Below are 26,624 nucleotides of genomic sequence, written 5' to 3' on the forward strand. Positions count from 1 at the left end.
CTAGACAAATCTTTGCATGAGGGTGACCTGCATGCAGCTCATCTTTCTCTTCATTTACTGGACTTCACAGGGTTTGTTTTTTTTTTAAGGTATCACAACATTGATTTGAATGAAGTATTGTCACAGCAGAATTACTGAATATTTCTGTTGAATTCAAATGGAATAGCTCTTTGTTATTCTCATGTAGCATCTTATTAGAGTGAACCTCTGATATAACAAGCATTTGTCCAGATCCCCTGAGGGTTTGTTTTGGAAGGTTGACTGTAATTTCATTTCTGTCCAGCACAGCACTTAAACACACTGATAAGTGTGAAATCTGTGCCATAGACAAAGTGCCAATTCAGTATTGTCAGACTTAACAGTCTGATAGCAGTTTATTGCACATTATCAGATCACAAAATGAGCTTTTAATTAAAAAACACATTTCACTGGTTTGTTTGTATCATTTGCATCAGCCACACCAAGCATTTTTGGTTTAAGGAATGAATGCTATATAAATCAGACGGTTTCGGCTCTTTCTTAACAAGGGAATAGTGAATGTATGTATATACTATTCTGCAGATCAAATTTATATGTGTAATTCTAAAATCTAGTTTTACTCCAGGAATTTAATTTAAAAGCTAAAAATATGTTTACATTTTGAAAGCATGTTTCCAGCCTATTCCATGAACCCACGTAAATAGGAGATTAAGTTATCTTCTTAAGTATTTTACTTATGGAAATGATAGGAAATATGAGGGGGGACAGTTTAAGTTTTCAAATTAAAAGCAAACAAAAAAATAGAATTATAGTATTACAGATCAAGTTATGTATTTTCTCTGAAATGGGCCAACCGTCTTAGTTGATATTTTTCCCCAAAAGTACTCAGCTCCAGGCAGGCATCTGGTGTGTAAAATCTACGTCTTAAACAGGGATCTGTCAAACAAATTTAATAACATTCTTTTACTGAGCCCACTGAAAACCTGTCCATATATGCACTCAAAATTAGTTCCTAGGGGTCAGTTGCACTGTGTTCTGGTCCCCAGGCCAGAAAGGCATGGGAACACATCCATATTCTGGTTGGCATAATATACTGGCTTCAGTTATACTCCTATATGCTTAAAAGTTCTTTTTATTCGTCACTGCTAAACTGCTCTGCTTCTTTCAGAGTCATGCCATTAAAGTGAAAATCAAGTATCTGTCATTATTCAGAACGATTTAGTTAAGATGTGGGCTGGAGTTCTGTTATTTTGTGGTTTGGTGGTATTGTTTTCTTTTCATGAAACAATGGATACATTAATGAGAAAGAAATTAGAGCTAATTTTCTGCGTTAAATATAGTTGATTGTCTATGCAGTCACTTTTAACAGCATTGGATGTCGTGTGTCCAATCTTCAGTGCATGTTTAGCCCCAGGGGTTTAAATTAAACCCATAAAAGCTCTGAAATTCAAAGCCTAAGTGGGAGTATACCATGCATCCTCAGCTAACAAGGCACAATGGGTATACCATTAACGCCAGTATGCTCTAATCATGTGTCCAGTTGTATCTAAAAATTGCGAAGAGCACACTAAACTAGGATTTATTTGGTGATAAAAGACAAAACCTTATGGTTTCTGTGATATAATTTCTGTGATTTAAAAATGCTGATATTGAGGAATGAAGGATGTTTGAGTCAATCTGAATTCAATATGAGAAGGTTGCTCTGAAAGCTGTATTTGCTTCTGAAAAACAAGAAGAAACATGCTGCTTTGCTCTTCCTTAAGATTTTCTGTGGTAATGACGCTGTTGGAAATCACTGATCTCTAATAAGTATTTCTAGAGAAAATAATTAACTGAGACTGAGCTTAAGCTGTAAATAACTGGTCATAACTTGAAAGAGGAGAGGGGAATTAAATGGGCGGTTTTAAAAATAACAGTGGCAAACTGGAAAAATTCAAGGAAATATAATTCTAAAATCAGTGACTTTTTAATGCATTTCATGGAAATACCAAGCTCTCTCCCCACTTATTTTGATTCTGTCTCTAAATCTCTGGTACTAGTGAACTTTCACATGGTGAAAGGTCTGTGTGCTTTATGACACCTACGTTCCTTATCATGGAAAGTTCATAACTTGTACTCCTATGCTCAGTTATCTCAACTATAAACCCTGCAGAATTAGGAAATTTTCTGATGTACTTTCCAGGTGATTTGTACGTGAGCATTATAGTCAAGTATGGACATCTTAATTATGTAGTTAAGGTAAGTTCTGTCAGGGTAGTGTACCTGCTGACAGAAAAATCAGGATTTGTATGAATGGACAGGCCTCTACAAGGAGGTACTGAGTGAAAGAGTCAGCATATTTAGAAACAAACAGTGAAGCAGGAAAAATCAAAGAGAACTTAAATATCTAGTGAAAGGAAAGCAGACAGGAGCCATCTTGACCCTGGGATAAGTGTTTCTAGGGCCTAATATGAGCGGTGTCCATCTCAGCCAGAACTACAGGGAGTGTGTGCTGGTGTAAGGTGAAAGGTGTAATTTCCATCTTGTGCTGTATTATGTCAGGAGCAAAGACTATGAGTGGGACAGCCTTGGAGAGAAACCAGAAGCAATAAAACATTTCTCAGGCTTTCTCACAATGTAGTAAAGGAGAGGTTTTTAGGGAATATGATAGAAGAGAAGTTGCTCTTCACATCTGCAGAGAAGCAGTTGTCTTTGTTTGAAGGGAGTTTGGAGAGTGATGTTAGGAAGAGCATATTTGGATGCAAGAAGAGGGGAGCAGGCTGTCTGGACCTGCTGCGGTAGCCTTCAATAGAGATTTTTAAGGACAATAATGAAAGACAAAAATGAATAAAGCTGCAGTGGCACTGCATCCTCTGCTGCTCAAGACATTGTTGACTGAGGTACCTGAATGCAGGAACTGTGGAGACTTTTGAAGTATGTGCAGGAGCTACACATGTATAGTATGTTAAATAATGCAGAGACGCGTTTTCATCTCTTATTAATGACAAAGATGTACCACATTAAGGACTAAAAATGTTTCATATATTTCAGTAGAGAAGAATGGTGAATATGGGCTGGGGCTGTTTGCATTGTGCTACTTCTGCATTTTCCATCTAATTCCTACTGTTTCTTGAAGTTAAACAAGTAATGTCAATCTGTAGGGCAGAAACTTGAGTGGGTATGAATATTTTATCCCTCTGTTGGCATTAGAAGTAGAATTTCCGGAGAGGGTTAAAATAGTGGAGTGACTGTTAGACTTCTGATTCCAGCAAAAGCAAAAATGGCACCATTTACCAGGATCAGGTCAACGTTTTTGAAGGGCTTTCTGGATCACAGATTGTGAGCATGTGCATTCATGTGCAAAAAGTCCCCAGCTATCAGAGCCCTCTGTAAGGAGAAGCAGAGCTCAGACTCCAAAAGAAAAGCTTCACTTTTTCTTTCTTTATTATTTTTGTCAAAATTAAACTTCTTTTAACTCTCTGCATGCTATTGGTTCTTTGAGGGAACTCTCTTTCTCTCCTATCATTCCTTGCTCACCTTTGGCATATATTTTTTCTCCATTCTGTGACTTTCAATTGCTTGATTTTCTTTCCTACCAGTAGTAATGAGACCGGAAGATTATGGAATATTGTTGCTTGCCCACAGATCTCTTCCTTCTTACCCGACCTCTGCAGCACTCTTGTTCTAGTTTTGGTCAGTTCATACCCAGAATGAAGTAACCCAGAAGAAGCACTTACTTTGATGGTACTGGATAATAATTACATTATTTGGGTGGGTTTTTTTTATTTTTTTTCTGGCTTACATTTGTACACAACCAGTATTGACCAGCTGATTATGACCCTGACTCACCATTAGAACTTAATTTTAGATGTAGATGGTAAAGAGGCTGTGCTGGTAAAGAAGTGTTAAATTTCAGGAAAGAATCTTCATGGAGATTTAAATGTTGGATGCATGAGCTGGAATGTAAGAATATACTCAAATGTGCCAGCATGAAAAGGGCAGCAAGGTCATGAACTGACTTCGATTTACATATCATAGTGGTGGCACAGGAGTCTCTATTACCTCCCTTGAATACAAACCTGCAGAAGAAAAAGTACATAATTTCCAATGGCATTGTGCTAAGATATGTGGCTACAAAACTATAGTGGGTGCTGTGAAGCCTGCAAGAAAGCAAATTGGAATATTGAGTTGAGTTTGGGAAAGGTTTTAGAGAAAAGAGAAAGCTCAGAAATAGAAAACAAACTGTATTAATGAAGTCAGATGGGTTATGAAGAATAAGGAAATAATTTATAGACAGGACAAAGAAGGAAAGATAGAACTGGGAGGGAAGTAGGACTCTTGCCAGATACTGAGAGGTGTAAATGGAAGAGATGAGGCAATTAAGGGAAGAAGATAATTTAGAAGATACATGTTCAATGAGAGGGGGAAATCTGGAAAGCCTAAGCTTTGTTCAGACATTCTCAAAAATACTCGGAGAGAATAAATACAAGTAATGGAGTGCCAGTATTTTGAATGATACAAGCGCTTCTGGCTGGAAATAATGAGTTAAATTTATTTTTGAAAACAAATCACAATAAGGGAATTAAAATAGAAATTTGTGGTATTGAGATTTTTTTGAGGTTCTGGAAGCCTCCTAAGTGGACTTCAAACATTTCTGGGGACGAGCAACACATATACTATGTAACATGTATAACTTGATTTGATGGAAAAAAGATATGATGACTGTGCAAAGTTTTTCTTTCCCTTATAGCATTTATTTATTGATAGGTTTCTCACAGTTTCAGCAGTCATGAGTTAGAAGGATGTACCTGCATTCAAATATTCAGGGATGGACAAAAGCCTATGACTGCCTTGATTTTTAGGCACTAAACTTTCAATACTTGTAGCTGTATTATGGATTCGCTGAAGAACTCAGTTTTCCAATGGTTTTAGCAGGATCACTGGGTGCTTAGTGGGAGTGGAAGCACTTGCTGCAGCAGACTTGCATCTAACTTGATGTGCTAACTTTTTGACAAATTGCTAATTACTTTATGATGCTGTATGTAGTTTGGTTTTTTTTTACAAGAAAAAGAAAAAAATATCCATTCATTAATGTGCTTGCTCACATTTAACAGCTGAGATACAGACAGTAAAATCATGGAGAACATTTTCACTTTTGTCTTCGTAGACAACACAGTTATATCATCAGGGATTTCTTTTAGCAGCCACTTTTGCATACTTGCTTAATTGACCTCTTAAAGACTAGTAAAGCAAGCGCAGGAATTATTGTTTCTCATTTTTTTTTCTTCTGTTTTTTATTATTAAAATGCAGCATAAAACAAAGCATCTTTAAGAATTGTTTTTCCAGTAATTTAATCCAGGCTATGAAATGCCAACCAAGCCAATGTTTGTTCTGTTTCCAGTTTCCGCAATCACTGTCAGGAGTATTATGAGGATTGACTGTCCCACTTAACTGCTATTATAGTTCTTGCTTTGTTCATTGCTGTTACTGCAGTACCTAGAAGCTCTGGTCATGGAACAGAACTCCATGTGAATGCAGCAGAAGGTGATCTCTTCTTAGTGGGGCTGTAGGAAAGATGAAAGGTTTTTTTTGTTTTCAGAAGGCTTAAAAAAAAAAAATTAGTAGAAAGGATATTGATATTTTCCCAGAGCCCCTGGTCACAGTATGTTCCCCAAAACCATCTCCATGGCTGAATTTTCATACTTCTGTCAAACAATCAGTCCACAGCCTTAACAGGATAAGATTGCAAAATTCATCCACACTGCTGGTGTTTTAGCATGGCCAGTGGAGGGACAAAGTGAAGGGACAGAACTGGCCTTTGATTTGGGGGTGTTTGGGGTAGTTGTGAAGCTGAATGCGAATTGATTATCTCCTATGAAAAAGTAAGTGAGAAATGTTGGTTGTCACAGCTGGAAAAAAAAAAAGGATGGACATATAGGAGGATCATAACACCAGCATTTCCATCAGAAACGCTGTTATTCGAAGCTTTCCCTCAAGCACTACATTTATTAGCATGAGATCTGTCTCCACAAGGGCTTTGCCCATGGTGTCTTACTAAATTAGGGCAGTTAGACAATGACTGCTAAAGCATCACCTAGGAACATGACATCTCCTGTTTCAGTGAGGTTAATCCCACATAATCTCAAAACACAAGGAAAGCTCTCAGTTTATTTGAGGCAGTCATTTGTTCCCAGAGGTAGACATGTTACATCATGTTTTCCAAAACTATCCAAGGCTTTTTTTTTTTCAGTCTGTAAAAAATGGTCTGAACCTAATGGAACACATTCTTGGGGTCTTCCATCATAGAATCTAGAATCACCAAGATTGGAAAACACCTCCAAGATCATCCAGTCCAACTGTCCACCTACCACTGATATTTCCCCTCAAATCTATGTCCCTTAGTAAACCATCCAAACATTCCATGCTGTATCTTCATGTGCTATTTAAGTTTTTACAACATTGTTCTCAAAACAATGCAGGGAGTAAGAGTGAGGTTGTTATGTCATGCCTCCTTATGGGTGATAGAAAGGCAGTTGGTGCTGGTCTACAATCTTTTGTCTGTGCAGATGTTGTTTGCTATTGACAGGATCCCTCTTTGTGTTGTGACAGATGTGTGTCCCTTCAGTGGAAGGCTCTATTTCTTCAGTGCTTTCCTAACAGGCTTTTCTGTTTATAGAGCCCAAGCCCATTGATTCTACCTTATCCTTGCTCATAGAAAGCAGATGGGCATACCATTGAAGTAATGCCTGCATGACTTACAGGATTAGAATGTGGCCTGTGGTTTTCCAGATGCTTTGGGGTTAAAATGTTTAGCTTTTTATTACTTTATAAACATGTTTCTTTTAAGATGCTCCGCATCTCAGGGCTCCTCTGAGGTTAGTGTTCCATTCACCCCACAACACTGATAGCAGAAGCTGCTTCAATTGAGATCTGTGCTTTTATATAGCCATGGAATACATAGGCATTTTATTTTTATTTCCTAGGCCACAGTAATTATTAGCCTAGCTTCACACTTACAAAAATGATGAAATTTCACACATTAGGTTTACAAACAAGAGCTTTATGTTTACACCAAATTTTGTCAGCATTTGTTAAGCCTCCTGTTTTCTTAACATGACTAATTTGTTTCTCCTGCTATTCGAAAAGCACTCAAGGTAATTGATTTGGAGATAACTTTCTCCTACAGCATATTTTAAATTCTTCTTTAGCCATTTGCATCACCAAGAGTCCAGTGGAAGCTGTGGCTCACAGAGACGTCTCTGCTGCCACCTCTTGTTCTGCTGGGGCTGCCCAGTACCAGCATGGTGCACAAATGGCAGGAATAGCTTTCTGCTCTGTTGTGGGCCCACTTCTCCCCCATGCACCCAGTCAAAGTTACCCCATACATGTGAATTTGATGCAAGAATAATACTATATGCTACATGTCCTGTCTGCTTATTTGGTATCTATATGCATATATTGACTACACATACAAATATATAAATGTATGCATGTGCGTTCATTTGTATCATCACACATATAGCTGTAGCTTTTCACAGGCATTCTGTTCATCCGGCACAGTTGCTATGGCATCTGACAGACAAGTGTTTGTGTGATGAGACCAGTGACAGGGCAGCTGGGCAGTTGTTGGGCAGTTCTTTCAGCTTTGGCAGTCCACCAGATTACTTCAGACCTTTTTTTCTCCCTCTGATCTTCAGTTCCCCCAGTGACAACATTTTTATTTGTGCACTGATTTTATATGTCGTTAAAATGTGGCTATATAATAACTAGTAATTGTTATTATATAGCTTATTTTCCCACAGTGTGTGTGGATGATTGTTTCATAAATCAATCTGAAATTGATCATAAATACTTAACTTTAGCTTGTATCTCTGAGTACTAGAAAATAACAAATGATGCAAGAGTGATTAATATTTTCTAGTAAGCTAGTATATCCATGGTAACTCATACGCACTGTCTGATCTGTACCGAGACTGAATTTGACATCAGATGTGGGATTCGTTTTACAAAACTTCAGGTATGTTCTTGTGAGTCCAGGCTTCCTCCACTGCAAGTGGAGAAAGACGAAACCTTTGAGAGAATACTTCTCCCCCCTTATTTGGAAATGAAATTTCCTCCATTATCTCTCACTGTTGACTGCAAAGGAACCTGTGTTCTGACACCAGAACTTTTAACGAACTAACATAGGTGACAGGCATCTTATCTCTTATGTCTAAGCAGTTGACTTGATCATCTGGCAGATTTAGAAACATTTTCTGGATTGAATAAGGACTTAAAAATAACTTTGGATAGAAATATTGACAAAGCTTGAATGTCATAAAAACGGTGTTAGATATTTTATGAAGCACTAAATATAATTTAGGGTGGCAGAAGAATCTGTATGAAACAAATACTGAGCTTTGCAAAGAGTCATTAAAAGTTTGATGAAGTAGCATAAATAATGTGAAGAATGAGGCATAAAGATTTTTCTGATTTTATCTGTGACAGAATGAGTTTTCTCATCATAATTAAAAGCACGATCCATCGTGTTCAGTATTTATGGGAGTTTTCCTAGAAAGAGCAAAAGCTCAAGAAAGACTAAAGCAACCAGTTTAGAATAGCTTTAGAATTTATCTTCTTTGGTGTAATTTCCACACATTCAACATTTTGGAGAGTTTAAGAATATCCATGTGAGGTTACTGTTTCCCTCTTCCCGCTCCTCTTCCTAAAATTTTCCAGCGGAGTCCCAACTCAAAGAGAGCTGCAGAGCAGGGAAGGAACAATGCTTGCCACAATACTGGGGAGCCGCCGCCTTCAAAATCAACTTGAAATTCTCACTTTGATGAGGCAAAGGTTTGAAGTACTCCACAGACTTACAATGACATTTTCAAGCATGATCCAAGGAACTGGTCAGAAGTCTCATTGAAATATTTTTGGGATTCACACTGTGCATTCATTCAGACATTTGATAGCTTGTACTCTTTAGCAGTAAATAAGGGGATATTTGCTCAGGTTGAGTTCCTGCGCCTACTGAAATCAACAGCAAAACGTCCACAGACCTCAGTGAAATAGCTTGAGAAGGCAGAGGAAGCTTTAGCAAGCATAATGTGTGAAGTGTGGAGGACTATCTAGATCAAACTAGCAAAACAGCATGTTTGCATAGCATATACCTCTGTAAAATTTGCAGTGACTGCCTGGACAATTTCTGCTCTCTGGCCAGCATGTACCAGAGAGCAGAATCTCATCCTGGATGCAAAGTAGGAAGGGAAATAAAAAAGGAGAACAGGAAACAGAAAAAGTAAATTTTGAAAATAAGCATATAAAGAGGTCGGACTGGGCTGAGAAACTTCAAGGCTACAGTTAGGCGTTGAATATAAGTAGACAGAAGGCCATACTTGAAGAATGGCAGGTGGACATTGGAGACCTAGAGGTCTCCAGTTTGATCTTCTGAATCAAGCAAAGCTTACTGGAACAGGTTGCTGAGGCCTTTGCCCAGCGTGGGTTTGGACACCTTTGGGTACCCAATCCAATGTCCACACACCCTCATGATTTAAAAAAATAAAATAAAAATTCCTTATGTCAAGTAGGAATTTAATGTTGCCACTGGTTTGTGTCGTGTGCTAGAGTGGCCTGGCACTTGGTTTGCTTCAGTATGTCGTTGTCTGTCGTGCACTTGGAGCCTTAAACAGGATGCAGTCCTCTAGGCATTGTCTCACAAGCCCAAGGAGAAGGCTAGAGAAACTTACCGTGGCCTGCTGGCTACACTGCTACTAGCACAGCCCAGAATTTGGTTGACCTTTGCTGCAGGGGCACACTGCTGATTCACATTTGGGTTGTGCATGTGGAACCTTAAGCCTTACACAGTGAAACCACTGTGTAGCAAGCTGCTGCCCAGCCTGTCCTGGTGCATGGGCTTGTTCCTTCCCGAATGTGGGACTTCACATTGACTTTGTCATACCCCTGGAAGTTTCTCATTTTTTCAGCCTGTCTAGGTGACTTCAAGTAGTCTTGTCCATCAGTGCCCTGATGGTTAGGCCCAGGTTGGTTTTACCTGTAGACTTGCTGAGAATACAAAGAAACCATGTATCAAAGTTCTTTACTGAGAAAGGTCTTCTTCTCATTCGAAAGGCTTTATGTCTTGTGAGGAATCAGAAACATAAATAGCTTCATATTATAAGCTTATAAATAACCTAGTGGTGAGAAATAGCTCTCTCTGAAGGGCAGTGCAGGGAGCCCGGTACCGCAGGGTGAAGTTAGTACCAGTTCATCAAGTGTCCATCATTGGGTAGAGCAGGCGGAGGACAGTTTCTTAAATCTTACTCTTGTGACTGTGTTTCAGGGTGAGTCAGACTTAAATATATAGATGGTGAGGAGTGGGTGTATGACTGATTGACTGTGAATCACAGCATCATAGAATCATTTGAGTTGGAAGGCACCATTAAAGGTCATCTAGTCCAACTCCTTTGCAATGAACAGGGACACCTGCACCTCCAACAGGGTGCTCAGAGCCCCATCCAACCTGACATATCTCCAAGGAAGGGCATCTACTACATCTCAGGGCAAACTGTGCCAGTACTTCTCTATCCTTACTGTAAAAAAAAACTTCTTCTTTATATCCACTGTAAATCTTCCCATCTTCTGTTTGAAAGGATTTCCCCTTCTGTCACAACAGACTGTGTTGAAGAGTCGGTCTCCTTTCTTCTTACAGCTCCCTTTAGATACTGAAAGACCACTCTCAGGTCTTCTCAGAGCCTTCTTTTTTCCAGGCTGAAGCTTATGTTAGGATAAATTGACCATGTGAGACAGTCTGTAACTATGGAAGTATATTTCTCAGTCTGAGTGTAGGAAAGGAGTTTGTTTTCTTTTAACTGCTCTCCCCTCCATCAGATGATTTCCAGTTTGCTGTCACGGCTGTGTGGCTGCTGTAACATGTCCAAACGGTTCATTTTAGAGTATTAGCTTTATTTTTGCTACCTGTTGCTTTTATGCACCGAATTTTTTACCCTTGGGATATTGCCAGAACTGCCAAATCATTCTCCTATTTTGTGTTCATGGTGACATTTCTCAGTATTTTCTGTCCCTTTATGGAAGATTGTAGGAGCAGCAATTCCCAAACTCTGAAAAGTGATTAGCAATTATTATTATTCTCTAAGTGCCTAATGGGGAGATTAAGACAGGCCACCAGGTGTTCAAGCAATACCACTTGGTGGCATGGAAATTCAACACTAGCTATTAAGTGGTGAGAAGAAGGTAAGTGCCTGCCCCTGGAGATACCAGCAATTATTTTGATGCATGCATTATATCCCATTTTCTCTGGTAATTTTTCTGCTATTTTTTTTTTAATGTTTCACCCCCTGATATAGGCATTTATCCACATTTTTAGTAGCGGAATTTATATGTAACCACAAGATGAGTTTCTGTGAAAGGTATTTTTCTTGCACAGTCTGTGAAGTCACATTTTTAGCCCATCGTTTTGCATCTAACATGGCATATTTGTGTATAGCAGCTACGCTTCACATTCCAGGTTTAAAATAAGTAATAGCAAAATAGCTTAGGAGCTTAGCAAATGTTCTTCCCTAGCAAATCATATCGTTCACTTACACTGTCTTCTTTTCCATTTCAGGAGGTTGGAAGCATTATTGGAAAGGTCAGGAAATTACTTTTTCTCTTTATTGCCATGTCAAAATGTTGCATATCTGTACCCTTCATCAGCCCAGGCTAACTTTTTTCTCTTTCTTCAACAGAAAGGTGAGACAGTTAAGAAGATGCGGGAGGAGGTAAGATGAGCCTTGGTGTCTTCACTTGCCTTCCTTGCCAGGGAAATCAGGGTATGGAACGGTACTGCCATCAAGTGGACGGCTCTCTGAGCATCACCTCCCTGTTACACGCGGTGCTGTGCAAATGTGCTGGCCTAAATTAAGCACTGCCGTTAATGTCACTTCCTTATCACTGCAGCAGTCTGGAGCCCTTCGTTCCCATAGCAGTGTGCCTGCTGCTGTCTTATCTCGAACAGATTAGCCAGCATGATTGTGTGCATCCAAACCTCTCTGCCTTTCCCCAGCCTGCCAGCATTGCTCCTGTGTGCGTCACGGTTGCCCAGCAGGGAGCTCCCATAATCTGAAACCAAGCTTTAGAGTGATGCTATGTGAAGTGTGAGGTAGACTCAATCTTCAGCAGAGATGGAGCTGGATTTCACATGCCAAAGCATCCCTCAGCTATGTCTGGGCACAGACTTGACTTTTCCTCATTTTGCAGCAGTCAGTAGTGTTTGGACAGACTAGACCTGCACACCAGCCATTCACATCCTTTGAAAAGGTTATAAGCACAAAGAAGCTAATGGAGGCAAGGCTCTGCATAAACTTTAATCTCGCCAGTTGTTGTAGACCTCTTTCTCTATCCCAAAGCAAGCTGCAGCATCTGTAGAGAATTATGCCTCGTGTCCTGCACATCAACACATCTAACCTGCACACATCCTTGAAAGTTTCCTTGTTTGAAATATTGGCTAAAAGCAGGATTCAAAAGAAAAATCCTGCTGCTTGAAACTTCAGGAGCACAAGGTGTACAGAGGATGCCTCAAGAAAAGTTAGTTTGGTTCTGGTATCTCCGCTGTACTTTACTATGTCACTTGCTTTGTTATTTTGTACACTGATAGGTGGTCTCTGGCAGAAAAATCTCAGCATACTTGGAGTGAAGAAAATTATGAGATACATCTTTAAACATACACTACAGGGAGTTCATTTTCAGGCTGACTGAATTCAGAGCTCTTCTGTTGATGATGAGAGGTTTCACTCATGTTTTTATAAATAAGTATAATTGTTAAGATTTAAAAATAAAAAGAGGGAAAAAAACCAGTTTTGAATATACTAGGTAACCTTTAGAGTCAATTAAACACATTGTAATCTAATTTTTAATTATGATCACAGGTAGATATCTTTGGGGTTAAGCTGGCTGCATGTAGGGGAAACTGTCATTAGAAAGTGTTCCTGATTTCTGAGTCAAACATCTTAGAGAAGTGTTATAGTTCCTGATCAGTTTTTCAAGGTGAATATAAAATATTCTCCTCGAAAAGCTACTGTCACTTATAGATAATTGCAAGCAGTTTGGTTTTTCATTTTATAAAAAGGAATTGTATGCCTCTTTACTACTAACAAGGACTAAGCGGTTGTGTTTCCAAGCAGTGATAACTCAGTCCTTCTTTTAAATCACTGACTCCTCCAGGCCTCCTTTAAAAACAAATCATAGTTGTATTTTGACTTCCCTGGTAGATGTGGTAATTTGCAAGCCAACAACAAAATGCAATGTTGACTTGCTCTGTCATCAGAGAAATGTCATAAAAACATGATTCTGAAGTACAAACCTCCCCAATCTGTGCCCTGCAATCATTAACTTTCTACACAAATATTGGACATTCCCACATAATCTATGGTCGTTCTGACCAGAAGTGTACTGGAGGGCCATGCGGCAGTTGAGGCCATATCACAAGCAGCTATTCCCAGCTGTGCTTCTGCCTGGCTCACTGCAGAACAGTATCCCAAGGACAGACTGTAATCCCTGCAACCAAATGCTGCTGCCAGCTGAACTCACCCCAGGCTTCATCTCCTTCCTGATAGAACTGTGGTGTTTGACTGAGACAATCCCCACTTAGATTCACCTGTCAGAAGAAATATCTGCCAGCCTTTCTATTCTATGAATACCAAGTGGATCTGCCAGCAAACACCATGACAGCTAGATTTTTCTGTTAGTTAGTGGTGTGGGTATTTTGCTGCTGTGATTGGTTGTTGTCACTTGGGGAAATAAGCTATCTTAGTGTTCAGCAGCAGTACACAGATGAATAAAGGCTCGTGCACACACCACATAGCTGGTTTGTGGTAACTTTGGAAGCAAAGGGTTTCAAGCTAGGACAGGGGAGATTTAGGTTAAATATAAGGAGAAAGTTTTGTATAGTCTGAGTGGTGAGGCACTGGCACAGGTTGTCCAGAGAGGTGGTGGATGCCTTGTCCCTGTAGACACTCAAGGTCAGGTTGCAGGGGACTCTGAACACCCTGATCTGCTGGAGGTGTTCCTCTTCATTGCAAGGGAGTCAGACTCGATGGCTTTTAAGGGTCCTTCCAGCTCAAATGATTATATGATTCTACGAACTCATAGTATCTCACGTTTGCTGGAGGCCTGCATCCTCATGGAGGTCAGCGTCTCTGCATCAGTTGATGCTCTGATGACTTCTTAGGCTGCATTAACTCATTTCCGTGGCTGAAACCTCAGAGGAGGCACAGGGTTTATCTTACCTGAACTGGATTTGATTATTACATCCACTGATAATCCTATTAAGCATATTTACATCTGATTTAGGGGTTTTCTCTGCATTGCTACAGTAACATATAAGGGAATAAGTATACCTGAGAGCCATGCTCCTTAGTCTCTCAGAAGCAGTTTTCCAATTTCTTCCTGCAGGCTCCTTGCTTTAAAGGAGATAACACCATCCCCATTGCGTGTCCTACCAATAGTTCTTTAGAGGATTATTTTGTGCATATTGAGTAAATTCCCATGACACAGAGCTAAAAGGAACCATCCCATATTCCAAAGCAATGCCCCAGCTAGACATATCAAGCACTGTATTTGAGTCCAGGCTTCAAAGTATTGATACTCCCTGAAGAAAAGAAGCTTGTCTGAAATTCTGCAGCTCCAGTCCTCTTTAAGGTTAGCTTTTCAGAAGCAAAAACTTCATAATGTAATTATTTGTACCTTTGAGTTATAGAGGTGCTATTTGCATACTGTGATGAAAGCTGGTTAAGTGTTTACTGAGACAGAACTTGGCTTCCCACAGTTAGATGAATCTTTGGAGTGTGATCAGTTTATGCTGAAATTATATATGTTGAGGCTACAATTGTAGGCGAGTGAATTAGATGCCTCAAGATATTCCTTCCCAAACTATATCCCTGCTCTTGCTTACTTTTCTCCCCAGGAAGTATAAAATTGAAAAGTGTTTGTTCTTTTTGACAGAGTGGGGCTCGAATCAATATTTCCGAAGGCTCCTGTCCAGAAAGAATTGTGACCATAACAGGCCCAACAGATGCAATTTTTAAAGCTTTTTCTATGATTGCACTAAAATTTGAAGAGGTAAGCAAATAAATAAATAAATAAAAATTCTCTCTTGAAGTTGAAATACAGATACAAATGTTTGAATTTTCTCATGTTTGCTTTAATGTTAAATATGATTTGTTTAATGTTCTATTTAATAGCAATGAAAGTGGTTGTATTTTTATAAAGGCTTTTGGCAGTAACACCGAAGAAAAATAATGGGTCAATTTACAAGCTGTTTGATCATTTCTTTTGCTTTTTGGAGGCTTCAGGGAAAAGCAATTGCTTCTAGTAATGTGCACTAATGGTAAGAAAAATGTCTTAGAAAATGTCTGGTCCCGTCGTGAGTATGATTTGCAAAAAATAATTGCCTAACTTTTAGCTCTGTTTTTATCTGATTCCATTTGGTATTGATGTAAATTTTACATACGTCAAAATGAGTATATAATTCATTCAACTAGAAAATTTTTATTTTAAAGACCTATGTAATTACTAATTACCATATTTAAGGATTGGCTTTTAAAATTAATTATAATGAAGGCACTAATAGTAAGTGAGGCAAGGGAGTGCTCAATTTACCGTAGAATTACCATTCCATGCAGATATGTATCTAAAGCGCTCAGATCTCCTCAAGTTTCATGGACCAGCTGCAGTTAGATTTGGTCACTGCTTTAACAGGAAACTTAAAAAAAAAAAGGGAAAAAAAAGGCAGCAGGCTGCCAAACATGAACCCTGTTCACATAGGAGAGGACTTGACTCCCTCTGCTTTTGAAAATCACTCATCCAGGTGTCTCTCCTGTCCTCTGTGGGAAGCAGAAGCTCCTGCGGAAGGCAATTCACCTTCTCCTGAAGGAATTGCCTGCAGAGAAGTGATGATGGGGAATGCCAGTCTGTAGCTTTGTTTACCTTTGGTGATTATTCAAATTTAGAGCAACAGGATCAGAAGAGAGTTTGTGGGTCATCAGGTACAATTGTCTGCAGTATGTCTTGCAATCCCCTTTATGGCATGATCAAAAACTACTTTATATTTTTTTAGTTCCTGATATTGGATTCACAACCTCAGTTCTCTGATACCTGGATGCCTTCTCTCTCCCCGTGGAAATTTATTCACAAGTAGTTCTTATGGCTTTGTTCGTGCACCAGCAGCTGCTGCTAATTCTTGCCTTTCCAGTCCTGAGGTTTCCTCTCAGACATTTTTTTATAAAACAGCTTTATCCCCTCACACTTCTGCTTTTTCCAGAATAAACGAGCCAAGCTCAGTCTTTCATGAAGGGCACTCTCCAAACCCTCTGCACTCCCTTTGTACCTTTGCAGTCTGTGCTAAATGCCTATGTTAATTGTGAACAGGTTGCAAATGAAGTTGCACAGGGGTTTAATTAAAGGCATTAAATGTCCCCTGGGCTGGCTATCATGCTAAAACAATCCCATCCCTGCTGGCAATGCCTCACCCCCACCTAGGGTAACATTTTGTTTGTAACTGCACTGGGGCTGTGATGTACCCAGCTCATCCTCAGGCGTGTTCATTGGGAACTTCCTAAATCTCAGCAGACCATCTTATTAGTCCCCAGGCAAATGGCTCTTCTTTTTAATACTGGAAATGTTAATCCCGTTTCATCCTCCTCCACTCTTTCGTGATCTTTCAGATCTTCCTATGTAATATTACAGTTGTTCAGTGTGTTGATAAGATACCTTGGATTTATGGCACAGTACATTTTTTTTGTTTGTTTTCTTTACCAGTTTTTAATGAGATAATGCTGACTTTGAGGTTGAACCTTGCAGAACTGCACAAGCAATTATCTGTAGTACCGTTGTAAAACCATCTGTTGTCATCTCTGTCAGAGTTTTATCTCCTTGCCCATTTCATACCTATCTCTGTTCCTTCTATAGATTATGATTCTGTTTCATGCACAGCATCATACCAACACGCTGCAATTCAGAGAGAGCATCTTCTCTGCATGAAGAGCGTGTTCTCCTTACGATCTTATCCTGCAGAGTGCTGTGGGAATCTCTAATCCCTGCCAGTTCCCATCAAAATGAGTACCCAGTAGAAATAGCATCGCATTTCTCATAAAAACATTGAACACCACATAGCGTTAAATACCTGACCCACCCCACCTCTCCAAAAAAAAAAAAAAGCCAAACTTACCATGATATTTTTGATAGGCAAAGAAATGTGAACTTCAGGCATTAGAGTGGATTTTATGCATATTTGCGCTCAGATCTTAGAGGGTAATCTGGACCCTTAGCATTGATTTTAGTAAGAATATTGGCACTTAATACAGAACTCATGCATCATATGTATTCTGAAGTGTCTGTATTTCATTTTTAATATAATTGGATGCCAGAGTATTTGAAAGAACAGCGGTAAGGAAAAATGTCTCATAAAATCAGTTTGGTTTCCTGTAATTATTCCTTTCAATACAGTGAGGTAACTGTAACGCTTTAGAGTCAAAATGAAATACTGTTTCAGAACTTAGAATCGAGCTGGCTGCCCAATGCCATTTCTTATACATATCTTACTACTGGAGATTTCTTAAGCCAGTTATGGAATAGAAAATCCGACAATGGAATATCACTCTTGCTATAAAATATTCTTTTTACTTATACTAAGAAATCTGAAGAGCACCAGTGTGATAATTGCTGCACCTATATGTAGCAAACAGCAGTGTAAAACTCCACCAAATATTGTTTTATGGGCTATCTGTCCCACAAGATGTGAGTTGTACATGAGCCAGAATACTCTTGAGTTTTCAGCTAGAAATGCTACAAAAAAAAAAAAAAATTGTGAGAACTTGCTTTAAACTCTGTGTATCAAATTTTGGTATGGGAAAGAGGGGAGGAATTTGTGATTAATTTGTTGAGTGTGGAAGGAAGAATTGCTTCAAACACGTGAGTTTCCTTTTATGTTTGCCCAGACGTGGTTTTCAGATAGTAGCTGTGGCTCAGTTGTGTGAGATGTGGTCCAGACACAAAGTCAGAGTTGGAACTAGATGACCTATGAGGTCCCTTCCAACCTAAGCTATTTGATGATGTTTCTGTGATGAAGTGCTGCTGCCAGAGTTTTTTTCAAGCATTTATGTTAAAGTGCAGCTAGGCCTGCCTCTTTTAACTTACCTACACTGAAAATATAAACTAGATGAGGAAGACAGGAGGAAAACCATGCAAGGTCCAACTCTTACGTCTTTCAAAGGCCTGAGGAGATGGATGCAGTGCACAGAAAGTTAAAGAAACAAATATTCCAGTTCAAAATAAAACTGTCCTGCGAGAATTTTTCCAGCCAGCACTACTTTGGGAACGTGCAGTTCTGGAGGGGATCTTTTTGCTCACTCATCTTTTCTGTGTTTTTAAGCTGATCTGATGCCTTTATCAGTGTGTCACTGAGATTCCATGGTTAGGTTTGACTACTTCTGAACAGTGAGGAGAAAACAGAGTAGAGCGGTCTTAAATGAACAAGTGTTTTGAAGTGCTTTTAAGTGCACCTGAGTGCAGTGAATGCTTCGAGGCCAGTTCAGTTCTGATGTGGAAGTGGGAGACATTATCAGGATCATGCTGGGTGGCTTTGAAGTGAGTTACTTACCTGCATCTGGATGATTATATGCCACTACCTGATGCTAACATGATCTAGTGAGGTGATATCTTCCAGCTGAAAAATTGGTATGACTTGCACTTTATTTCAGATACATGTGTGTTGCAGAGCTCTGCTATCCTTCCGCTTTATTTTGGATTGCAATCTCTCACTGACTCTGGTACTAAACAAAATGTGTGTTAAGGGCTGCAGAGGACTGATTTGATCTCTGTCTTATGGTGTGCAGCCATGCCTCATTGTGTTCAAGATTTTTTCATCTCTTTGAAGCTTACCAAGGTCATATTGAGCTACTTCTTAGACAGCAGAATGTTACCATCCCAAATGCAGAGGTGCTGGTGTTCCCATATGTTGTTCGGCTAGCTTGTGAATTGCTTGCTTTCTTGCTTGATTGATTGATTTTGGTCCCTTCATTCAGTGGGAAGGTCAGCTTTATCTTTTCCTGTGTGGGTTTTTTTTGTTGTTTTGTTGGGTTTTTTTTTGTATGATGGGTTTATGACTATGTCACTGGGACTCCTTGTTTGGATTTGACTCCTTTTAGATGATGAGCATGAAGAAATTAGAGAGATAGTTTTGCTGTGGCTGGAAGACTTTGAAAAAACAAAAATATATTTAAAACAGTGCAAACCTTGTGACAAGTAGTATGTTAAAAAGCCCTTGAAAATAGGCAGTGTAGTTTGACTAGATAACAGAATACATGAATACATGTTAAAATACCTGGGTACAGATAACTGCTATTGTTAATACTCTGGTTACATAGCTGTGATGAAAAATATTTTAGAAAGTGTACGGTGCTATAAATATACAGATCTGCTACAAAAGAGAAATTAAGCATGGGTGCAGCAAAGTATTTATCAATATTATCTGCTTTTATTTGCTTCAGATTGGTCATAGATCATCTTTGTCATTTCCTCTTAAAACCTTTTTTCTTTGTGGCAATGAAGAGAAGCTATGTGAAAAGATGTAATATATAGTAGAAATGTTCAACTCAAGATAGTGGAAAAGAAACAAAGTCAGGATTTGGGGGCCTGTGAACTCAAAAACCTGCTTGTTTTTTCCATCTGCTTCAGCTCGTCTAAAGGCAGGTGCCACAGTCACCTCCCAGTCTTGTCACAGAGGCTGTCCCCTGGTCTCACTGCTGTGACAGCAGGGAGCACAAGCCTTCCTCCTCTGCTTCTTGTGCAGTCATGCTTACAGTGTATCATCTACATTGCTGGTGGCTTTACCTGCAGCAGAGATGAGACACAATTAGTTACAAACTGCCTGAGTCCTCAAGAACTGCTCAGGCATTTGCTCTGAGCCTTTTAGTACCCAAAAGGAATGACAAATCCTCAGCTAATTCTGATTGATGTTGCTATTACAGGACATAAATGCTTCAATGACAAACAGCTCAGTGACAAGCAAGCCACCTGTAACACTGCGGCTTGTCGTGCCAGCAAGTCAGTGCGGATCCCTTATAGGAAAAGGAGGCTCCAAAATCAAAGAAATCAGGGAGGTAAGTCTCGGGATGTCTGCCAGGGTTTCTGACTAGCTCAGTGTCATTCCATTGCACTTTGCCAATGGAGATTTTTTACTCAGAGGGCGGTGAGGCACTGCACAGCTGCCCAGAGAATCTGCGGTGCCCCATCCCTGGAGGCACTCAAGGCCAGGTTGGATGGAGTCCTGGGCAGCCCTGCCTATGGCGTGGGGTTGGGACTGGGTCGGCTTTGAGGGCCCTTTCAACCTAAACCATTCAGTGATTCTGTGAAAATTATTTTACTAAAATTATGTGTACAGCATTTACTATGACTCGTTACTTCATGGCAGTTGTGGAAGGAGGAGGTGGTCGTAAATGACAGCCAGGGCGTTATCCTGTTGACTGTCAAACGTGCTGAGTGAAAAGCCTCAGAAAGCCTTGCTCTATGGCAAGCCAGTGACCAACACCACAGTGCCCTTGTATCTTCTTGGACACAGAGACAGTGTATGAAATAAAAAAACAGCTTTACAATGCATTCATTGCAACACTACTACAGCAGCTCAAACACAACTTGGATGAGGAAAATAAACAACTGACAAAACAGTCAAGCACATTTCAGCAAATCAACAACCTAGCAAATAAAAATGTCCTTTCAGATTTCTTTTTCAGCATCGTCCCCCAGCCAGCAACACTGAGGAGGCCAAGCCAGAGTGTTGTGGACATTTCGAGGCCAGTTCCAACCTTTGCAGTCAGGGAAAGGCCCAGGTTGTGCTGGGGAGGCCAGTCATGAGATCAAACTCTTGTAACTACCTTTTTTTTTTTAAATTGATTTGTTTTTCTGTTTCTCCCTAATCTCACTGTTCCATGAGTGACCTGACCTCATCTATTCCCATCTCATATTGATTTATTTTTAATTCAGACTTTATCTAAAGGCATTCATTCAATTCAGTGTGCTAGCAGTCACATTTTTCTCTAATCAGAAAATGCAAAAATGATCACACGGTGTCAGCTTGAATTGTTCCTACTGTGACTACAGCAACTTAGCACATGTCAAGCTGAGGATCTGATGTTTTTAATCAGTAAAACAACAAAAGTAGGTACATGCTAAATTTATATAAAAAGAATTTGAATAAACATTTCTGAAAATGGCTTTTTACTCTGGAGAAAATGATGGTGCTCCTTCTACGTTTGTATTCATTCTAACAGAACAGAGTGTTGAATAGCAAGATGAAGTGCTGACTGTTTTTTTATTTGACTTTGTCACCAAGTTTTACCAGGGAAACTTCCCTTTTTATCTAAAAACGTATCTTCAAGAACAGTATGTTTCATTGAACTTCCAAGTTTCATTTCAAACATGGAAGAAAAAAAAACGGACATTTTGGTAAGAGAAGATTTGATTAGATGTTGTAGAGGACTGGAAAATGTTTTGATCAAAATTAAATGTCTAAAATTTGCTTTGAAATGTTGCATTACCATGGAAGAGTAAGTGACCATAGAGGACCGTCCAAGGTCTTGTCCTCTTGACTTTCAGATACTTCCAGATTCTTTCATTTGGATTCAAATTTTATTGTTCTGGGAGTTTTTCAGTGAAGTCCTTTTTGCAGGCACAGCTTCACCTGTCAAGATTTGGCCTCTGCTGGAAGGTTTTTTCCTCTCCTCACATGTACTGAAGTGCAGACAGTACACACTGCTTCCATCAGCAGGCAGAGCAGCCAAAGGCTGTTGCAGATTTTGCAGCCACACAAACAACATGTTGTTTCTCCTTGTGCATTTTGCTTTATAATGGGAGCACATGAAAACATGCGTATATTGTCTGCTGTAAACTCATGGAGGAATAATTCAGAGTTCTGCCATTTGAAGTAGTCTTTTTATTTACCAAGACCTGCAAATAATTTTATTTATTTTCTTGGTATTTTGTTACCTTTTTTTCATTAAAGAGTCAGGGAGCTGTGCCACTCATTAGTACTTATTTTCAAACATGCTTTTGGGATGTGAGAGACAGTGTCACTTGATGTGCACTTGATTTTCTGTGCAAATATTAGACATATAGGAAACACTGGTCTCTTTATTCAGAGCTGTCTGGCAATAGGGCTCTGGCTAGTTTCTCATTTGTGTTAAAATAGTACTGGGCAGAAGCACCAAGTGTGGTCTGTTAAACACTTAGCTGCTGGTTTTATAGCTGTCACCTCTTTGTCTTTTGTTTCAAGTGGAAATATCATCCATAACGTTGGGTGAGTCTTGTAGGACACAGGTTCTTACAAGTGAAATTGGTCTGTGTACAGTGATTATTCTGGTGAGAACAGTTTCGGAAGCAGTTAGCTACCTCTCTAGTGCAAGGAAGTAAAAGCATATTGTGTGGTCAAAGGAGTCTTTGGATAAGGCTAATGTAGCATGGATGCACACTTCACATTTGCATAGTCAGAAGGGTATTGGGAAGACCTGATTTATTTTTTCATTGCTGACATACGACCAAAGTAAAAGAATAAACAAAACTAGCATTGGAAGCAAATACATAAATGACTGCAGTACTTTGCAGAGTATTTTATGCTAGTCATACAGATACCCAGAACTGTATGTTAAACAATAACCACTATAAAACAGCAACAACAAAAAAAATTGCATCTACCTCAAGATATGGTATAATTTCATCATCACACAACACACTGAGTAGCAATTGCATGAGGGGTGGATGCATTTTTGTAGGTAGGGCTGCTGCCCAAGGAATGCATGCATTTGCAAGACAAGGCTGTAAGAAAAAGAAAGAAAAGCATGGCAGATTGATGAAATTATGATGAAATTTCAAAGCCTGTTACGGAAAAAGGAATTGATATCTGTCTTTTATATAGCAGTAGTGAGTAATTTAATCAGTCTCTGGAAAGAAGAATAACATGTGTTGTGTGTGACCACCAGGAAAATAAAATAACTTCTTGCTGGCTGACACAAACTCAATGATAATTAAAAACTAACTAAATATATATATATATATAGCTATTTACAATAACAACCAGGAAAACATCTTGTTTGTAATATGTGGAAGTGCAACTTCAATATGAAATGCATGTGGGTTTTTTTCTGTTGATTGAAAGTCTTTCATGATTTTTGTGAAATAATGCCAAGGATTATTTTGGCCTCCTCTCCTCTCCTCTCCTCTCCTCTCCTCTCCTCTCCTCTCCTCTCCTCCGTTCTTCTCTTTAATCAGCACTGTAATTATCTGTTTTTGAGGTGGTTAACAGATTTGTCCTGAAATTCAGGTGACAGTTTACATCTTTACCAGCTACTGAGCATTAGTCTTTCTATTATTGGAATTTTTGTAAATTGGTTTGAACAGGCAAATCCGAGCTCTTCCAGACCCCAACTGCTGTGTTGGTGTGTGTGTATATCCACGTTTTCCCGTGTATTTAGCACGAAGAGGTGCATGCCCTCCACCATATCCATCCCTAGCCATGAAAGCTGGCATTGCCTTCCTGATAGTGATACTCTCTTTGGTTTGCTTCTGCTCAAGTCCACAGGAGCCCAGGTGCAAGTAGCAGGGGATATGCTGCCAAACTCAACAGAGCGTGCAGTGACTATATCAGGCACTCCCGATGCCATCATCCAGTGTGTGAAACAGATATGCGTGGTCATGCTGGAGGTAAGTGATCATTTGGGTTCTTGCCTCTCATATGGGAGATGTTCAAACATAATGTTGATTTTCAACTACCCGGGGATTCCCTGAGGTGCTGTCCATCCATCCCCAGTCAGGGATTTCAGGGGGACCCTGACAGAGCCTCAAATACTTGACTGGTGTCTGGGAACCTCTCGGAGCAGGCTTAGCAACCTACGGCCAGGGCAGTCATGACACTGTCAAGCAGCAAAGCATGGTCCTGCACAGAGCTGCAGCCCATCTTTTGAGAAAAGCATTTTATTCTGATGCAGAGCAGGACAAAAACACGTAGGTCTTGTTTAAAGTAGAAGCAATTCTAGCTCATGTGGTTTAAACATTCCAGGACTCTTTCCTTCCTTGGGGTCAGATCACTGCATAAGGCTATTAAGTTTCTTTGCAATGGCATTTTTTTAGCTTTGAAGTTAAATGATACAAAATTAATTTCTCCATAAATTTGAGTTGTTTAATCCTGTATTGAACATGTATATATTTTCATGCAAGTACACAACTGATTAAGTTAAAGTTTGAAAAAAACATCAGCATATCAAAATGAAAAAACTTGACATGGCATCCACAGCTTTTGACGTGGAACGTACAGCTTCTCCATTTTTATCACATTTTTTTGCTGGAATATTTTCTCTGTTTGGGATTTTGGGTTATATGGACTTTTTTATTTTACGTGTAGTCAGGAGCTGTCTCATGATCTCTGATGTCCTATTTATTTTATATTCCTTAAAGATAGGAGAAGCAGTGAGACAGCATTGTGGCTACAGGCTATAGGCATAAGAATGCACTGTCTCTAAATAACACCCAGCCTTTGTGACAAAAAAAAAAAGGCATAAAACTGAAGAAACGCCCAATATTTTACTTGGAAAAAAAGTGACTCTTGCTTCAGTTTTTGCTGGACTACTGGGAGGAAAGAATTTATGTATAAAAATAATATAGAAGATAATATTCAAAAACTAATGGTAGTTCATTAGACGTGGAGTACATTATAGTAATTATTATCAGCTTTGAGCATGGTGTGTAGTCCTGTATGCAAGTGGCATTCACAGAATAAATAGATACATTTAATTTAGAAAATAAACCACTCTCATTGAAGTGAAATAGCTAAGTACTTGGTATTAATTAATGGAAGTGTTTTGGTTGCTACCTTTCTTAGTTGTAGTTAAAGCACTGAAACCAGGGCACAATTCTGCTGGGTAGCTGGAAGGCTGTTCTGCAGGCAGACGCTCCCACGTTGTGTATGGGGAGAATGTTAACCTTGGTCAGGTATTTCCCTTCATATACTTGCCTTGGGCTACAGGGAATATGTTCCCTTTCTGTACATGATGAAGGCTGTAGCTGGGAGGGATTTTCTCCACCCTTCTTGCTCAGCTGAACAAGAGGAAGGATCAAGCCAGTCGCTTGTCGTTTTGCAGCCGACTTAACTGAATCCGTAAAACAAGAAATCTTGACGTGCAGCAGCATAGGGAATAAGCAGGGTGTGCTCCGACTGGCCTCTTCAAAAACATTGACACAGTTTGATACTGTTTCCTGAAATGCCTTAAAGCGCTTAATGAAGCTTTATAGCTTCACCAGCTAAGAGTGGTAGTGAAGCCTTAAGTGCCGGCTGTCAGTTGGACAGCTGAGGCCTTGGCTTTCCTACCTAGGGCTCAGACACCAGACTTCTGATTCTAGGACTCTTGGTAAGGAGGGCAGGGCGGGTTGGGGCCAGGTCAGTGCACCCCTAGTGCCTAGGGTGGCCAAGATAAAGAGTGGTTTTATGCGCGTTCTGCTTCATTCTGCATTTTGATCGCTTTGTGTTTTTGTCTGCAGTCCCCACCCAAAGGTGCCACCATCCCCTACCGTCCCAAACCTGCCTCTGCACCTATCATTTTTGCAGGTGGCCAGGTAAGAGCAGACACCATTTTGGCTTCAGCTGGAAACCACACCGTCTTGGCCCAACCTCAGCCAGCGCCTGTTAGTTTTCAACTTTTACTCATTTTTTTGCCTGGTATAGTATTGGTGTGCTCTGTCTACTCTGTGTGCCTGCAGCTTGCAAGGAAGGAGAACACTGCATTGCAAACTTAAGGGGGGAAAACAATGAGAAGACATTGAGTGGGGAGCATTTGATACACAGTGTGTTTCCTGCTTCTGTATAAGCCTGGGAAGTGGGTATTCTGCAGATGACTTCAGTAACACCTATAACTTCCTTTGCCCTATAGTTCCTTAGCAATGGAGTTTTGAGGCTACACAAACTGTGTAAATGAAGGTGCAGACCTTCCCAGCCATTAAGTCTCATTTGTAATGGAAGCAGAGTTTTCCTTATCTTTTTTATATAGTGAAATTTTGACTATTTCCCCTTCATCTTATGCTATATCAGTCAGGGTTCTTATCTGCTTTTAAAAACCCATGTGCAGTGTAACCCTTCCTTGTTTTGTGATAATGTCCTGAAGTGAGTTTGCAGCAAGCAGCTGAGATGTGACAGGAGTTTACTCTACCACCATGAACTGCAAGGGGAATGCACTTTTAGTAAATGAACCAACAACAAATGCAGCTGATACCAAGCCTAAAAATACCACAGGAGGCTCACAAGGGGATCTGTAACCAGCAAGCTATGAAGAGTGGAAAGGTGGTCCAGGATGCTGCAAGCCCTGCCCAAATCCTGGTCTTCTAAATCTAGGCTAGAGGAAGGCCACACTTCCCTTCTTAGGATTCATGTGTGTGAAGCCTCTGTGGCAGAAGGCATCCCATCCTAGTCTATTCTTTCACCCAGGACGAGAGCAAAGCCCCTTTTTAGTGTTTATCCAGTGGGAAGAGCCACTCACATGCATGATGGGACATCTGCGGGCCTAGAGACCATGTCTTATGCAGGGAATACAACAGGGAATCTCAACAGGGAATACAGAAATCATTTGAGGAGCCAGACACCAAGTTCTTGGTAGGG

At 39.9% G+C, this 26,624-nt stretch overlaps 1 protein-coding gene across 10 annotated transcripts in view; it reads left to right on the top strand.

Annotated features, from left to right (window-relative positions):
* The window catches only part of LOC100547566 (poly(rC)-binding protein 3-like), a 55,872-nt gene that overhangs the window by 586 nt on the left and 28,662 nt on the right, over nucleotides 1–26,624 (top strand). For all 10 annotated transcript variants that reach the window (XM_010708598.3, XM_010708603.3, XM_010708599.3 and 7 more), the window contains exons 2-7: nucleotides 11,562–11,585; nucleotides 11,683–11,715; nucleotides 14,936–15,052; nucleotides 19,960–20,091; nucleotides 23,555–23,683; nucleotides 25,514–25,657. In XM_010708598.3, coding sequence (XP_010706900.1) covers nucleotides 11,562–11,585; nucleotides 11,683–11,715; nucleotides 14,936–15,052; nucleotides 19,960–20,091; nucleotides 23,555–23,683; nucleotides 25,514–25,657 — 579 coding nt within the window. The remainder of the gene's footprint in view (nucleotides 1–11,561; nucleotides 11,586–11,682; nucleotides 11,716–14,935; nucleotides 15,053–19,959; nucleotides 20,092–23,554; nucleotides 23,684–25,513; nucleotides 25,658–26,624) is intronic.

Source organism: Meleagris gallopavo, chromosome 3 (assembly GCF_000146605.3).
Source record: "Meleagris gallopavo isolate NT-WF06-2002-E0010 breed Aviagen turkey brand Nicholas breeding stock chromosome 3, Turkey_5.1, whole genome shotgun sequence".
In the NCBI taxonomy this organism is placed as follows: domain Eukaryota; kingdom Metazoa; phylum Chordata; class Aves; order Galliformes; family Phasianidae; genus Meleagris; species Meleagris gallopavo.